The following is a 16,330-nucleotide window of genomic DNA, read 5'->3' as shown; positions in this document are numbered from 1 at the left end:
CCCTGCAGTGTGTACTAGTAGACTACAGACTGACTGTTCATGTCCCTACTGCCTGACTATCTGGTATTATTTGCATTCAGGGCGAAGCTGCCTTGGCCGTAGGAGTTAAAAAGATTTACAGAAGTTCTGTTATGATAGAAAATAAATGGATAAGCAAATATTTGAAGGCTGACACCAAAACATAGAATTAACAGTTAGATAAAGTTAAGAAAGGTTGGGAGAGAAATGACTGAATGCCATTCCAAACATTGGTATGCTGTTACAGGCTCCTAGGGTATGACATGGCAGTAGGTACAGTACCTTGTGTTTATCTTAAGGATGCCTGTGTTTCTGATGGTCTTGGATGTGCCCTAGGAAAACCTGCAGGACAAATTACCATTGGCATTATGTTATGAGTGCTTTGGTTTGATTAGAAAAACAGGCCTGAAATGGTATCAGCTGTTGCGTAAGAGGCTGGTGTGACCCAGTTCACTGTTTGGTTTGTACCTTTCCCTGGTTTGCATAGAGACTCAGAGATGATAAGAAAATAGGGAGCCATTTTGCCATTTTCTGATAGTAATTTACACAAGGTTTTGTACATATGCATGCATGCATGTATGTTTGTGTCACAAAGAGTAAATTGTTTTGGGCACAGTAAATAGTGAAGTATGAAGATGCACACAATTGGTACAAACCTGAGGAAGTTGTAGAGCTGCTCTGTTTTGTTTACATAGTGACTAAGTTGTATTTCCATGTCTTTCCAGTTGAACCAAATAAAACCATGATATTTCCATGGTCCATGGTTTAACTAGTCAACCTTGATGCTTCTCGCCACCCAGAGCTTTTGATCTAATCATGGCAATATATGCTTGGTGCACAGGTGGCATGACTAAAGGTTGTTAAATAATTTGAATTCAAACCTTTCCAGCTGGTATACACTCATTAGAGGTAGTGATTCAACCAAGTCATATCATAGCTGACTCACTAGCTACAACATCATTATACCGTCCTTGGACCTTTCCCAAGGCACAAGGAAAGAACTGTGACAGTCAATATTTGCCCAGCATACATACTTTTAGGATACATGCATTGTGCTGTACCTCTGCTAATGAGCCACTGCTGTGAGGACACAGTGGAAATGCACGTGATCATGCCATGCTACAGCTAAAGTGTGCTACTTAGATCTCTTGGAAAAAGGGCATATTCAACCAAATCTAGGAACGGGTATGATAACACCTTGTCTACACTGTCTGCATTTCAGTCCTCCATCTGATGTAACGGATATGCTTCTCTTTTAACCAGTGCATCTGTTCACACTGGCCCTGTAATGTCTCATGCTTCACTTGCATTTTGATCACACTTTATGTGCATTACTGTAACCCAAAGTTTTTCTTTACAGTTCAAGTCTATAGATGCACACGCAAATAGATTATGTATTAAGCTTGAAATAGAATGTAAGGATAGTATATACACTTATTTGCATTACTGTGGAGAGTATACTACATTATACGCGTGTGTTTGGTTTGTTTGAGGTAGCCATATGTGTTGCTAAATATATGTGAGCCTCCACAGTTGGCACAGTAGGAGTGGGCATACTAAGTTGAAAAACTGACTGCAAAGTGATTAAATTAATAGAAATGGAGAACAAAATACCAGTAAACCATGTTAAGATAATGTTCTAGGGCACACCCAAGTAAAATGAGTATTGTCTAAATATTCTTTGAAATGCAATGCTTAAATAATGAATATACAGGGCAGACAATGTTTATTTGAAGTTTTAGTGCATTGCGGTTTGAAGAAACTGCTATTGGCTACATTAAAAACTCTGTCTGATTCAGACTTGTGGCACAGATCCACACTAGCAGGCAGCATTTGCCATAAGAGGAAATTGGCTCTCTTTCTACCAAGCCAATGGGTCTTCCTCTCTGATGACATCCTATAATACTTTGTTTTTTGCTCTGCCAGAAGATTTTTTGTTTATAGCTAGTTGGCCTGAAGTCCGTATCTAAAAAGACAACTGTCCATTTATTTCACAGTGTCATCATCAAATATGTAATTTCTGACATTTGTGGTAAAAGTGGTATCACCCGCCTCCTCATTGAGATTTTCTACCTTCAGAAGTGTCATTATGTGCACCAGGGAGAGCATGTTTTATCTTTCGATACTCTCCCTTCAGACCACATCAGTGGAATTGCAACTGGTAACCCTTTATTGGCACCAACACAGAGAGGTCTTGTCATTCTTGTAACATGATTTTCCTGTGTAACACATCTAATGTTGCTGTGGAAAATGCCTGTCAACTTATACAGCATTGAAGCAAATGAAAAGGAGTTTTGGCTTGCCACCTGAATCACCACAAGTTTGTAAAAGATCTATACTTGGACATTTAATGAACCTTTGTAACGGAGGAGTGGCTCTGATGAAGGATGGCAAAATGTAGCACCTTTTTTTTTTTTTTTTTGGTGAATAGATGGAAAGAACAGCCAGGACGTAGTAGACACTTAACTGCAGTTTGTGTTAACCATGAACCTTGTGTTGTCCCTGTCCTAAGCAAATTCTGTTAGGAGTGGCTACATGTTTTCTGATCAGTTTCTAACAACTTGGCACGGTATGGCAAGAATATCTGACCAAGTTGAGATCTACGTAAAAGGCAAGTAAATTGATTTTGTGGTACAGATTGTCAATGCTTTTCTGTCTTAAACCTTGGTTTCTGAGGCTGGGAAGAAGTGAGTAGGATTCATGAGCCACATTCAGGTCAGTGCTAGCTGTTTTAATGAAAAGCATTTACATGGCATTTGAATCGTTCTCACTGTCTGCACACTAAGCCAGTGAAGCAGTATGCTCTGCAGGGAATTAAAATACTGTTGATGCAAATGGATGGATTGGATGTCTGTATTTGCATTTACTGTAGCTGTTTCTAACTGACTAAGGTGAGAAGACAATGCTTGCTTTGACCCATTCCTTGGCCATAGTTTTATGGAAATGGAAAAATACTTGACAATAACAAATAATTATTGCATTGTCTATTCAGCCCACACAGTAATTGATTCATCATTCTTGTGAATATTGTCACATTATTATAAATGCACTTTGTTTCAGGAAGTTGCTCAAAATAGAACTGTCTGTACTTTTGTGGCAGAGGAAGTGAACAGTGCAGCTACTTCACCTCTGTTTGTCAGGTCTGTCAACCTCAAGCTTTGGTGACCAGCAGTTTCTGGCAGATCTTGCATGGTGTTGTATTTTGATACAATATACATCTGTACCATTGCTTACTTTAGAGTGCAGAATGATAATGAGGCCTGTCTGGGTACAAATCATTTACATGTGTAACTGCTCACAGATGGAAGATAGTTCCATAAACAGGTGACTGATGACCCATTTCAACAATACAACAATACTTAACGTATTATACCTATCGCCGTCACTTGGTACAGTTATGTGGAGTTTTGATCGGAATTTGTTGATGCCAGTGCACATGAGTATGTAAAATACTTGCCAGTTGTACAATAATACGTGTCATAGGCTCTGAGCAGAGGGACAGTTTCCTTAGATTCAGATGGACTTCAATGACTACTTCAGTATGTAATGTTAGAACTGAATATTTTCATTTATTTCTGATTTGATCCTCCTGTCAGGACAAGGTTGTTTTGATTACAAAACACTAATAAATGAAAAATTCTTTGTAAAAATGTTGTTCCTCTGTATTTTCTACCCCCTGGCAGACAGGAGTATGTAAAGCATACTGTGAGGGAACAGCGTTGCTGAGGCTAAGAGTGAAGGGTTGCTTAAAATAGCTCATGGGACGCCGGCCAGTGGGCTTTGACTTCTATAGATGGTGAAGCACATAGGCAGCCAGAATGAAAGAAGGACAGCTTGAAATACTAGAGAGCTCTCACATATTCGTTCAAGGTCAACTAGCTCTAACGTCAGCTGTTTTGATTTTCATATGTCCATTTGTGTTTGTGTGTTTGGTTATGTGCACAGCACTAAATGTTTGTTGGCCAGTAATAAAAGTGGCTGGTGGATAGCTCAAATCTATCAGCCACTCAAACCAATAAGTTTGACATATGCCAGCCGCTTCCACAATTTACAAGCATTTGGCCTGTGGCTGCTTGTAATTTGCCACCCTGGTTTTATACAGCCTCAGATCAGGACCCTTCTGGCTGTCCCAACTCAAGACTAAATGTGACCAGGCTTTGGCCGACATATAGTATATTATTTGGTTGTGGATGTGCATATGGAGTGTCCTAACTTTTTCATTTACTTTTAATTTTACCACACATTAAAAAAATGTTGCATTAGACATGCGATAGCACTAGTGATATTACAGAACACTGTTTGTGTTCCTATTTAACAATTCAGCATAGACATAATCCTACTTGAGACTTTCCACCGTGGACCAGTACCTCTATGTAAACCACAAGCTGTAGTTCATGTTCCTATTCACACATGGGACGTTTGAACTGAAACTACTGAATTAACCCTGAGAAGTAGGTCTGGCATTTTTACAGAATGAACAAGTAATCCCCCAGACAGTAATGTTTTGTGTGTGTAGGAACTTGTGGGCACACAAGTGTCTACTCTTTTATGAACTGTGTACTTTTTTGGGCTAGTAGGTAATGAGTGTTTCCAGGTATTTATTCAACCAAAGTAGCTTGAAATCTGTCAGTTAGAAAGCACCTAAATTATTCATCAAGGATAGTTCTCATGATAATACATCTTGTATTTTGTTAACAAGATTTGATCGTTTTCCATCCACTTTGATGCTGTGTCAAATTAGTATCCATATTGATTTTCATCTTAAGAGTGACTGTTTGCACATTTTTTAACGTCATGTTGGATCTGAGATGGAAACAATTCCCTTAAGGTTTACAGAAATATCTCAAACTTGTGCTGACATGCTAAAGGCTTGTTGCTCACCACTTCAATCCAACTCTTTGTTGTGCAAATCGGTGTCACGTACTCATCACCAGAGCCCTGTGACATGCACTGCTTCATATTTCCAGTAACAAATTACTAAGCAGAACAAAAGCTGCTGCATTTACCAGAGCAGTTAAGGAATATCTTTATGAAAGAGCATTTCAGCTGCAAATTTGTTGCTAAATTACATTTAATGTGTGCCAGTCTGTTATGGTATTACTGCATCAATGATAGTACCACAGTGGACAACTGCAGGTAAGTAACATAGTGTGTTGTGATATTACTCCTTCACAATAAATGCTTGCCTTTTTGGCATGCCTGTATGAGTTGGTAGTTTTTCAAACATAATAACAGAGGAAACAAACAGCAGAAAGTGCTTCAAATTCCTAGATCAGCTTTGTTTTCCAGAAAGTATGTGTCCTTGTTGTTGTTTTTTTCATAAATGAATGGCGTTGGTGTGAAATGTCCATGGAGTACTTTGTAAGACTTCACCTTGAAAATAGCATCCTTCATGACTAAGGCCATGCAGTTGGCAACTACAAGCAAAGATATGTTGTTTTCAAGGCTGTAAATTGCTGATGGCTTGCTCCTTTTCATATGTATTCTGGTAAATGTTGGGTGTAAAAGAAATGTCATTAATAAGCTGTGGGTTGTCCGACAGATGGAAGCATAGCTATTTGAAACTTTGTTTTAATATCATTAGAAGAATTTGTTTCCTCTCATACAATTACAGAAGTATGTAGGCTATTTCCAATAAAAGTTAATAAAATCACATAAAAGTTGGATCTGCTACTTTGAAATCATTTAAACACCTTTCAAGGGATTTCCAGATAGGTGTGCAAGAAAACAAATACTTTATTTGTTATGCTCGTTTTTTTTGTTGTTTTTTTTTACTAAAATTATCCCATTTATGTTTTAGTTACCCTCAGCCAGGGCTATTGTTATGTTGTTCAGAGCCCAGATGCAGTGGTTGCAGCTGAATTCAAAATACTTTGGTTGAAACAGCAAAACTGTAGAGATGAAGCTCAGTCCACCTGAACTGGAAAATGTCTTTAACACTGGCTCCATGTCAGCACATTGAATGGTTAACATCTGTAAAACGTGCGTAAAGCCTTGTATCCTTAATCTAAGGTCTGGGCAGATCAGAGTGCAAGTGTTACCTCTGCCTTTGCTACACTGCCTCTGTGTTCCCCTGAATAATGCAGAGTGCTCTGTGAGTGTGTGGAATTACAGTTCCTGGAAGAGACGTGTGGTAAAGCTCCATTCTTCCATCATGGAGTCACCATGTTAGTCAGTTTGTCTTTGTGGCTGAGCTTTTGCCAACTGCAGTGTGGCCCAAACGCGTTTATTTATCAGAACAAGCTTACTGAAAGGCCTGTGCAAGCATGCATTGACAATGACCCCCTCCCTGTGTGTAGCCACCCTTATTTGCTGATCTCTGTGTGAGCTGGTAGGATGCCACTTCACACTTGGTTCCTCCCTGTGAGGGCAGAGCAGGGAGGATCAGAAGACTATTTCTGGAGTGTGAGATAATGTCCATGAATAAGAAATAGAGATGGAGATAATTTCTCTGCTCTGCCATGACCCCTCTTGCAAAGAATAAGACTCATGTCTGCATGGTTTTTTTCAGGTGAGATAAAAATAAGATACAACTGCAAAAAAAAAAAAAAAACACTTACTAGACCTGCATATCAAAGGAACGGGGCATTTTGGGAAATGTGCTTGTTTGCTATCTTATCCGCAGTCAGAGCAGAAGATTAGTATCAATTTTGTGTCTGTGCAGTACAGAGTACAGTATGGAGATGTGTCTGGGGTATATTTAGCCTAGCTTGACACAAATACTGGAACAGAGGGAACAATTAGCCACTGTCAAAAGTTAAAAATACACTTTCCAACAACTCCAAAATTGTCATATTTACATGTTGAATTAAATGTCAGCTGGCAAGCCAGGCAGCAATACAGCCATAGTTCAAATTTGGTTTCAGAGTTGGGACAGTGTGCAAAACTGTCAACCTTAGAGGACCATCGACATATTTGGCGCTGTAGTTTTTAGTTTAGCTTTTTAGTTTTATTATTCAGTTCTTCAAGCCTATTTCTGTTCAGTAACTGGAAAATGTTCAATTGAATTTTATATAGTATATCTTATCTTATAATAGTGAAGACATAAAAATGCAGCCTAGATTAAAGAAACGTGTTTGAATGTTTGTCCATGACCTGATATAGGATATTAGAATAGAAGACCCAACTTATTTTCGATGTTTGAGCAGTTCTTCTGAACCCCTGGGTCAACAATTTAGTGCACATTTACACTGTGTGTTTTGGAATCTCGCCATGCAACATGTTTGTGTTGGTTCTACTAACATAACATTGCCTTGTGTCTCAGCCTCTTTGTGGATCAGAGACAGACAAACAGAGGGAGGAAAAGAAGAGATGGATGGAAGAAGGGAAGCAGCTGTTTGAGGTGAAGGAGCAAACTGTTGAACTTGCTGACCAGGGAAAGACTTGTTTTCATTGGTCAGAGCCTATCCACAAAGGAGCAGTAAAATATAGTGGAAGCTTCAGGCAGTGAGGAGAAAAAATGGCAACCAAATCTTACCATTGCTCCTGCCTTTTTGAGTTTTATTTTGTGATTGTCGCTGAATGTCATACCTGCAGTGTGGGCGGGTTATACTTGGCACAGTGGTGTGCCCGTGCTGGGCCTGCTGTTACTGCTGTGCTCAGCATTGTGCATAAGGGTTTGTTACTGATGGTTTCCATTAAAAACGAGCCAGCCGCCAATGCAGAGTTTGTTATTCTCAGTCAGGCCTTGTTCTATAGTGACCTCACCAAAACAGAAATGTTACATGCTGCATCGTGTCAGCCTAAATCTATTAAAAGAACAACAACTAGTGCTTCTAATGATTTTATTTGAATATTTTCAACTTAATGAGTATCTCTAAAATTCTATGGTATACAGTGATAGAAAGGTTGAAACTCTAGAAGTGAGCTGTGAACTGATGAATGTTTTGAAAAGAGCGTCTGACAATGCTGCTAGCAGGTGCAGAAAGCTCTTTGAAGATGTGTCTTTTTCCCCTCTGCTGCCTCTGGGGGTGTTTTTCACAGATAACACATGAGGCTCTATGGAAACCTTTGAACACAGTGATATTGTAGACAACTCATGTCTCACTCAAAGTCGTTCATTTCCAACCTTTGAGCAGCGCACTAGTATCAGTCAACAGACCTTATATGCACCCGTTTGTCTTGTGACTGAGGAAAAAAATGTTCAGCTTTTGCACAAAGATATACTGTATTTCAAGCACATTAAAGCATTAGAAGCAGATTGACTGCATTGAATGGATGGTAAGAATATATTGATGCTGGGTTGATTCATCCCTAGTTGTCGCATAGTAAATATCTGAAAAATGAGAGAGAAATCTGTAATAAACCGGATATTTAGCATGCACAGGCAAACATCATGTTCATAAATGAATCCATCTCGTCATAAATGCAATATATTATTCTAGGTGCAGCTAAGAGGAATCAGGTCATTACATATGATAATTGCTAGTTTTGTCTGTGTTAAACTTGTCCACCATTATTTTATTCCGCAATGTATATATTCTTATGCACAGGTACTGTGTGTTTGTACAAGTACACCCATTCATTCATTGTCTATACCCACTTATTCCTGTTAAATGTCACATTGGGCGCAAGTCCATGTATGCACAGGGCAAAAGGCAGGATACTTTGTCTATCCCCATGCTCGTCTTTTTGTTGTACCTGTCCGTTTCCTTTGGAGCTCTTGCACGTGGCAGTGAACAGTCACGAGGCTTCTGCTCCTCTAGCATTCAATGGCCCCCCAGCTTGTACGTCATATCCTCAGGATGGAAAATAGATTTGGTTTCACAGGAGGGCGGTGAGGCTTGAGTTGCGTTGATTAGGACAGAGCCGTGCAACCATGGCAACATCCACTCATCTCCCCCAAACCAAAGGAGAGAGACCTGTTTTCTATTTGGCTCTCTTTATTTCACTCTGTGATTTCACATGTTGCACTGCTATTGTGCATTGAGCAGAGAAAAGGTAAGAACAAAAGCATATAAAGAAAATAACAAGGTACCTGTCTTCTGTGTACCCAGAAGCTCTTTGCACAATCTTTGGTTGAAATTGACAAAGTAATAAATAAATGAGGAAGAGCTAAACATGAGGTGACTCCTGAGCGTTCTATTCCGTCTTTCCTTCTTCCATCCTTCTTATTTCTTGATCTCTGTCTTTGTTATTTAAATCTAAATCTAAATAAATCTAGAATAGAACTGTTTCAGATTTTGATTTCTGTGACTGGCTAAGCTGATACTTGCATCATTACTTTGGTTGATGTGTCTCTTCTAGATGGTTAAATTTTGGTAACATCCCTGGGCAATCTTAAAAATGTTTCATATGCTGTAAGGCCTTAATATTGAATTGTTTTGTCATAGTAACTATTGTGTGCATAGGTCCCAATTAGAAGGCTTATTTTTACTTTAAGAGCTAGGGAAGGTAGAAGCTCTTATCCTGCGCATCTTGAACTGACCGGTGGCCTGTCAAACTCAGAAGTTGAATAGGAGCTGTTGATGGACTTCAGCATTGGCTGTTGCAGGGGGGCAAGTCTGTCCGTTTTTGGTTACAGTGTTGTCTCTAACTACTAGACCAACCCGACGATGCCTAGCGCTTCTCAAGTTGTACTGACCATCCTAATTGTATATCCCTATATAAGCCTTGTGTCCTGATGAATGCAAGCGAGTGTTGATATGTAGCTTCTCTCTCTCCTCACTCCTCTAGGGAAAACCTGTTCCTTATAAATAGGACATGCCTGTGAGGCTGAAATGGTTGGCATAACTGCCTAGTTGGTTTTCTGCTGCTATGTTGCCTACTGCACCAGCTGTTGCGGGCATTTGTTTTGACCATGTTATAAATTTGTCCAAAACTTATTTTAGCAGGTCTCAAGTTTGCTGTTGCTAGCCATATGTTCTACACCATTGAGTCCCTTATGGCTCCAAAGACGTCATAGAGCGAGTTGTCTGCTGGATCCCTTTAGATACGCTCAGTATGAATGCGCAGGATTGCCTTTGTTGGTATGTCAATCTTATCTTGTGTGTATGCTGAACGGAAGTGAAATGATATCTCTGTCACTCAATGGTCTGTCTAACTTAATTTTAGGGCCGAGTTATTCTGAGCAATGCTATCATCTACGTACAGTAGGCAACAAGGACATAATTACTATTGAAATAATTGTCACACCATGCCCTCAATATATTTATATTAATATGATTGTTAAAACTATAAACAATAATGCTGAATTATTGTTGCATAAAGGGATGATAAGGGGTGTAAGGACAATTTTACCAGGTCTCAACATACATCCCTCATCATTTTAGCCAGTTCACAGCATTGTTATTTTTCTCCATCATCTGGTTGTCACTCTTAAGACATTCTTCTTAAAAGGCAGTGTCCTGACTTTTCTAATAGGTATGTACTGTTAGTCTTTGTGCTATAAAGTCATTGTGTCCTATTGATTTTTATTTTTTAATGAGCTTGGCGGCCACTTCTGCCCAGAAAGACTTGTACCAGATGAAAGAGCTCAGGCTACACCATCCTGTCAGTGCACTGTCACAGTTTACAGGCTTTGTGGTGTTTCCTAAACACTGAGTTCTTGACAGTTGTCAGCATGTCTTACCTATATTGGTGCTGACAGGCCTGGGTCACCACTAGCCATCCCTGTGACATGGTATTACAGTGCTATTATGGAATTACTTGAAGTAACACTGAGCCAACACGTAGGCAAAGAGGTAGCTTCTTATTTCCTATCAGCCTAGAGCAGATACAACAGCCTGTCAAAGGTCTGATCCCGGCCTGGCTGACCTGCTAACCTACTGACTCAGCCTGCTGATGCTTGGTGACTCCAGTGGGCGCACAACACTGGCTTACAAGTCACTTGGCACTGTTACACATGTACCACACATTCCCATCTGACTGGTCATCGACAGCCCATGACATTACTTGTAATGGACATTTATTTTCTCAAGTCATAAGCAGCAGCCTACAGAGCCAAAAAGCAATACATGCATCAGTAATGAAACTGAGAAAAAATGTTTTGAGTAGGTGCATAAATTGACTGTATAGCTTCTATGTAAATAATTAAATGCAAAAAATGTAGGCATATGTAAAGGCATTTTCAGTGTTTAGTGCATGATTTATGAATTTAGAGTGTTCGTTTCAGAGATCTGTTTTAATTTTTGTAAAGATGGCACAAAAACATTTTTTGACCATTTCACATGTAAAATTCTGTTCTTGTATATCACTGTTTAATATTTTCATACTACATATTATTATTGTGTCCCACAGTTGTGTGTTTTGTCTGTTTCACAGGGCTCCAGAGATTATTTTGGGATTGCCGTTTTGTGAAGCCATAGACATGTGGTCCCTCGGCTGTGTGATAGCTGAACTTTTTCTGGGCTGGCCCCTGTACCCTGGGGCCCTGGAGTACGACCAGGTAAACGAATATCTTCTCACCTCTCACTTTTTAGTTACAATTGGCTTTTGGCTCATTGTTTTTGGGCGGAGTTTCCTCTTTTCAGTCCCTCCTGTGCACCTCCTGCTATCCTCTCCTTTCTGCTCCATGTGCAGCTTCTCCCAGCTTCTCCTACTTCTTGGTTCAACTTCTATGACTCAGTCTCTCCTCTCTGTACCGTCTCCACATGGGAAGTGTTTTCTTCTGGCACTCCATTTATAAGTTTTACCCTCTCTACAGCCTATTCTCCCATAGCCCCTTACCCCCAGTTTCCCCACATTGCCCATGTGGCTGTCTAGGTAGCATCACACCCTCTTTCCACCCAGCCAGTTATTTTCCTGGTTATCTTCGTCCCTCTTTCCTTCTTTCTCTTCTCCTCCCTTTTCCATTATCCGCTACACTTTCCAATCAAGGCAACCCACAGAGGAGTGGGTTCAGAGTGTTTGTTTTTGAGTTTGCATTCAATCCAGCTTTCTATTACAGATATGGCTCCTACTGTTGACGTTTGCAAGACATGTGATCCAAGGCCACTTTAGTCTAAATCTGCCAAAAGAAGTGTTGCAAAGATTCAGTTGGGAAGAGAAGCTGACAAAGCCTTAAAATGGCAGACGGGAACATCCAGCAGCAGAGTTTAGGACAGATGGCTTGAAGCTAGGACAAGAATGCAACATTGTCACAGTGTGTACAGTCGGAAAAATCTGTTATTTTAATCTGTGGGAGATCTGGGCCTAATGCCGTTTTAAGGGTACTGAAGGGATTTTCTGTGTGAGGACAGCATAGATAGGAGGGAGAGGAAACTTTTGAGGTTTAGGGAAAGAAAAACTTTTGGGCATAATTACACATAGAAAGTAAGACAGTGATGGATTGTTTGAGAGAAGAAAGAGACTGAGGGCTCAAGTGACGTCCAGTAACAAATTAGCGCGGTATTTACTGGTTCCTTGGTGACGTACCTACCATGAGGATTGTGTCAGCTGGTGTCTGTGACAGTGAGCAGGGAGGCCTATTCTCATGATTGATGGTATGTCTATTAGGAGCTGTTGGATGTCTGCCCCTCCCAGCGGAGCCCTGACAGTGTCTTCCCAGGACTGGACTGATCTGGGCTTATGTTGAGCTGCTTTCCCCTGCCCCGGAGCCCTATCTACTCAAAGGCTGCCAACAGTGCCTCAGTTAGATCCGGCTCTGTCCCATGCAGCACCCTACATTACAGCACTCAGCCCCACTGCACGTTGCACTCATACCAAAGTATTTTTATGGCCTGGCATCATTTTTCACTCTCCCCAGGACCGAGACAGGGGAGATAACTCAACGCCTCCGAAAGAGATTTGACTTGAGTGCTGCACCACCAGTCTAAATATGATGAATCTGTTTTTGCAGGAGCCAGTCAGCATGCCGCAAAGCTGCTTTAGAGATATCTGGGGGGAGCCATCTCAATTTAGTAAGGGACCGCTTGGAGCTGATGGGGTGACGAGGGTGGATGGTATAGTTGGCATAGATAAGGGAGTTTGAGAGACAATGAAATAAGATAACAGGTGAGAAGGAACTTGTGGAATGTAGTATGCATCAGATAGCAATCAAAATCTACCGTATGTAAATGGCTGACTAAATTTGAATCCAAATACAGTGTAAACACTGGTGATTGTGGCACAGGATTTGAGTAATTCATGGAGAGAAAGCAAGAGTTTATCGCTTTAGATTTTAGCTTGTTGGATCTTGCACCTCTCATGTTACTATCTGTTATTGTCCGCTGATTAAAATACCTGCAGTAAATTTTAAGCTCTGGAAGGTGTCAGGGATGACTGAATTTACCATCCTGACCCGTTATAGCAGAATGGTTATTTAGGAAATCGGAAACACACCCTGGAGGATCCCACTTGCCCTTGTTGCCTTTGAGAAATAGACTGAATGCCTGTATTTTTTTTCTGTGACTGTAACTGTGCTTTGACACCCACCCCACATAGGAAACACTGTCTCTCTTTGCCAAGTCTGCACTCTGGCATGCAGGGTTCTCAATTTGCTCATGGAATTGCCCAATGAATGGGAAAACCAGCCACTGCATGAAAATATGACTAATAAACATACTTTTTGTTTTATTTTGGTTTATGGGGCTTTCCTGGAGACTTTAATCCCATGATGAAGAAAGCTGTTCATACATTATGCAGACAATTAAAGTTCTCAGATAAATAATCATCAGTCATTATCAGTAAGATATATATATATATATATATATATATATATATAAAAAATAGAAATTGCCTAAAATAAAAAGCCAACTGACTGTATGTCAGTAAACAGCTCGGCAGCTGACTGCTGGTGTGAGGTGTCATCCACGGGCCACAGGGTGATCTGGCTGGAGCTGACTGAGCTGTTGCCTCCACCTTCTTCCCCCTTTTCTTCTTCTTATCTTTCTGTGAGGGGTCTTGTTCCATGCCACACAGCATATTGTATTTATAACTCTGGCTCCTCCTCCCTTCCTCCTCTCTCCTTACCTCATCCCCCTGTCACACCATCTTTTACTTCACCAGTACAGCAGGAGGCTACTCACCTCTTTGATGTGACAAACCTCATGATTTAGCGTGTCTCTCATTATAAGTGGCTATGATTTAGCCTGGGAGCTGTAGTTTTGGGTCCATTCCCTGTATTTTTGTCTTGTTTATCTTTTTTTATGTCCTCTTTACACTCTTTGTCTCTGACGTAAGCTGGTTCTAAACTCTACCCCAAAAAGAGATTCATTGTACACTGGGTAGGTAGGAGGGTGTGGCTACATTATTCTAAACTGAGATGTACTTTTATTAGTGAGGGAAATCATTGGAATGCATCTTTTATAGTGTGTATTGTTATCTGGACTGCCATAAAATAAACGCTGCCTGTGCTTCCTGTCTGCTCTGCAGCAGGCCTAGGCTCGCTAGATAGTTGTTTTGTGAAGCAGTAGCTGTGCACCAGTGATCTCACTGGTTCGTGAGATCTCTGCAGAGACACGCCTTCCATGAAAAATAAGGGTTTTCCCATCACAAGAATTTTCCCACCCACACACACTGGCTGTGTTGTTTTTTTGTGTGTCTGTTGCTGTTTACATGATGTTTCTGAACTAAAGCACAGCTATATTATGGACAAGAAAGGAGGGCCGTGTACTTCCAGGGTAAAGTTTGTTGGAATCGACAGATTCAGTAATCCTTGACTATGTTATGAATAGTCGTGAATGGTATGAAAGACAGAGAATGAGGGAAAGGGAGAGATATTTTGGTTGACGTAAATCACCATGTACTTGGAAAATGACTGAAGGAATTCCAAAAGAGAGAAATTGAAAGTGACACAATGAGTTTTATGATGCTTGGATGTTAGTATGCATTGATATAAGCGAGGGGAGCTCCACCATCCTATCTAAATCTCTTAGCAGATGAGATTACATCCATCATGCATGCTTTCAGAATCCCAATGAATGCATTGCTTTATTATAACCTCATCTCCAGCCAACTGTGTCCCACCCACACACACACACACATACAGACACATTGCAGTTTTTGCACCTCAGCAACAGACAGATAGAAGCTACTGCTCAACCATTACATTGGCCAGGGAGAGCAACATGAAGATCAACACATGAGTAGCTTCCAACAAAAACATTTTCAGTCTCTGTAGTTCACTTTTTACATGTGAGGTGCCTCACGGAACTCCCTCACAAACTCACTCATTCACTTTTAGCAGGCTGCAGATTCTCCACTGAGGGCTGCTCTTTGGTCATTGTCTTCAAATGTCAACTGTGCCATCTATAAGAAAAGGAAACTAGTAGCAGCACCTGCCTGTTGTCTTTGTTTGGGTTTGAACGCTTATGTATTGTATGTCAGGAAGACTAGCTAATTGCTATGGCATCTGCTAATGGAGATCCTTTAAATAACCAAATTAAATAAACAAATGCTTTTGCCAACTGTTAAAATTAGGAAAAATTGAACATTGGGTTTAAAAGAAAATTTAATCGCTTTGTCAGGCATTTGACCATCTGACAAATGAGCTTAAGTGTTAATTGCAGAAATAGTCAGCAGTCAAGAGCGAATAACTCTACAATTAAACAAAATACAGTATGTAAATTTAGGTGGCACAAGTTTCAGATGCTGTTTTTTGCCTGGAAATTGGCCACATTGATATCTTGACATCAGCAGTTCTTAAGTTAGGTGGCACAGGTTGGACTGGAACTGCGTCAGCGGCTCTGGTTTTGGATGCTTTGCATCAACAATACTGTGTGTTCTTGTTCCACTCTTTCACATGTTTGTCTTAGATGAATTTGGTATTTTAAGCCTCTCCCTTTCCTGTAATGAAACTCTTATTTCTCTCTTTTAAAGAAATAATTTTAAGATGGTATTTTTTGCAGCTGCAGGGTAGAAACCTGATATACATTATGTAAATGGGTGAGGACATACATGTTTGTCTGCCTTACATCTAGATTTGTGTATTCCAAAGAGAATATGAGCGGTAGACCTTCATTATCTGCTACATTTGAATGTGTCCAATGTGTCTTTGCTTCGTCTTAGCAGCACTGAATCTCTAATGGCTGTTGTCCTTTACACTTCAGTGTGATTGACGTCAGCCAGGCTTCTCACTGGTCTCCTCTCATAAACCTGTGTGTGACACTGTTGCCCCACAGCATCTAACTGACAGGCATCATCACCCAGCAAAGCATTTGGCATTGAGACCATAGGAACCTTGTTATCAGAGTTTACACAAAAAGACCCTGACATCTTTCAGAGATCATAAACACTAGCTACATTCAGTCAGTCAGTACAGGGGTCTTATTTAGGTCTAGCAATTTCTCAGAAATGTGCCATCTCCAAGGTCTCTGTAGCTGTCCCCACTATGCACACGTCCACACACTGAAACTGTATCTCTGAGGGACTTGATAGTGTGTTGTCACTGTGA

The 16,330-nt window shown here is 40.4% G+C and overlaps 1 protein-coding gene across 1 annotated transcript in view; it reads left to right on the top strand.

Annotated features, from left to right (window-relative positions):
* Nucleotides 1-16,330, top strand: part of hipk3b (homeodomain interacting protein kinase 3b) — a 35,265-nt gene that overhangs the window by 10,388 nt on the left and 8,547 nt on the right. The window contains exon 4 of the mRNA XM_070906242.1: nucleotides 11,281-11,404. Within this exon, the coding sequence (XP_070762343.1) occupies nucleotides 11,281-11,404 (124 nt within the window). The remainder of the gene's footprint in view (nucleotides 1-11,280; nucleotides 11,405-16,330) is intronic.

This window comes from Enoplosus armatus, chromosome 1, assembly GCF_043641665.1.
Source record: "Enoplosus armatus isolate fEnoArm2 chromosome 1, fEnoArm2.hap1, whole genome shotgun sequence".
NCBI lineage: Eukaryota > Metazoa > Chordata > Actinopteri > Centrarchiformes > Enoplosidae > Enoplosus > Enoplosus armatus.
Note: the sequence above shows the minus strand (reverse complement) of the source record. Positions and strands in the feature narration are given on the sequence as shown.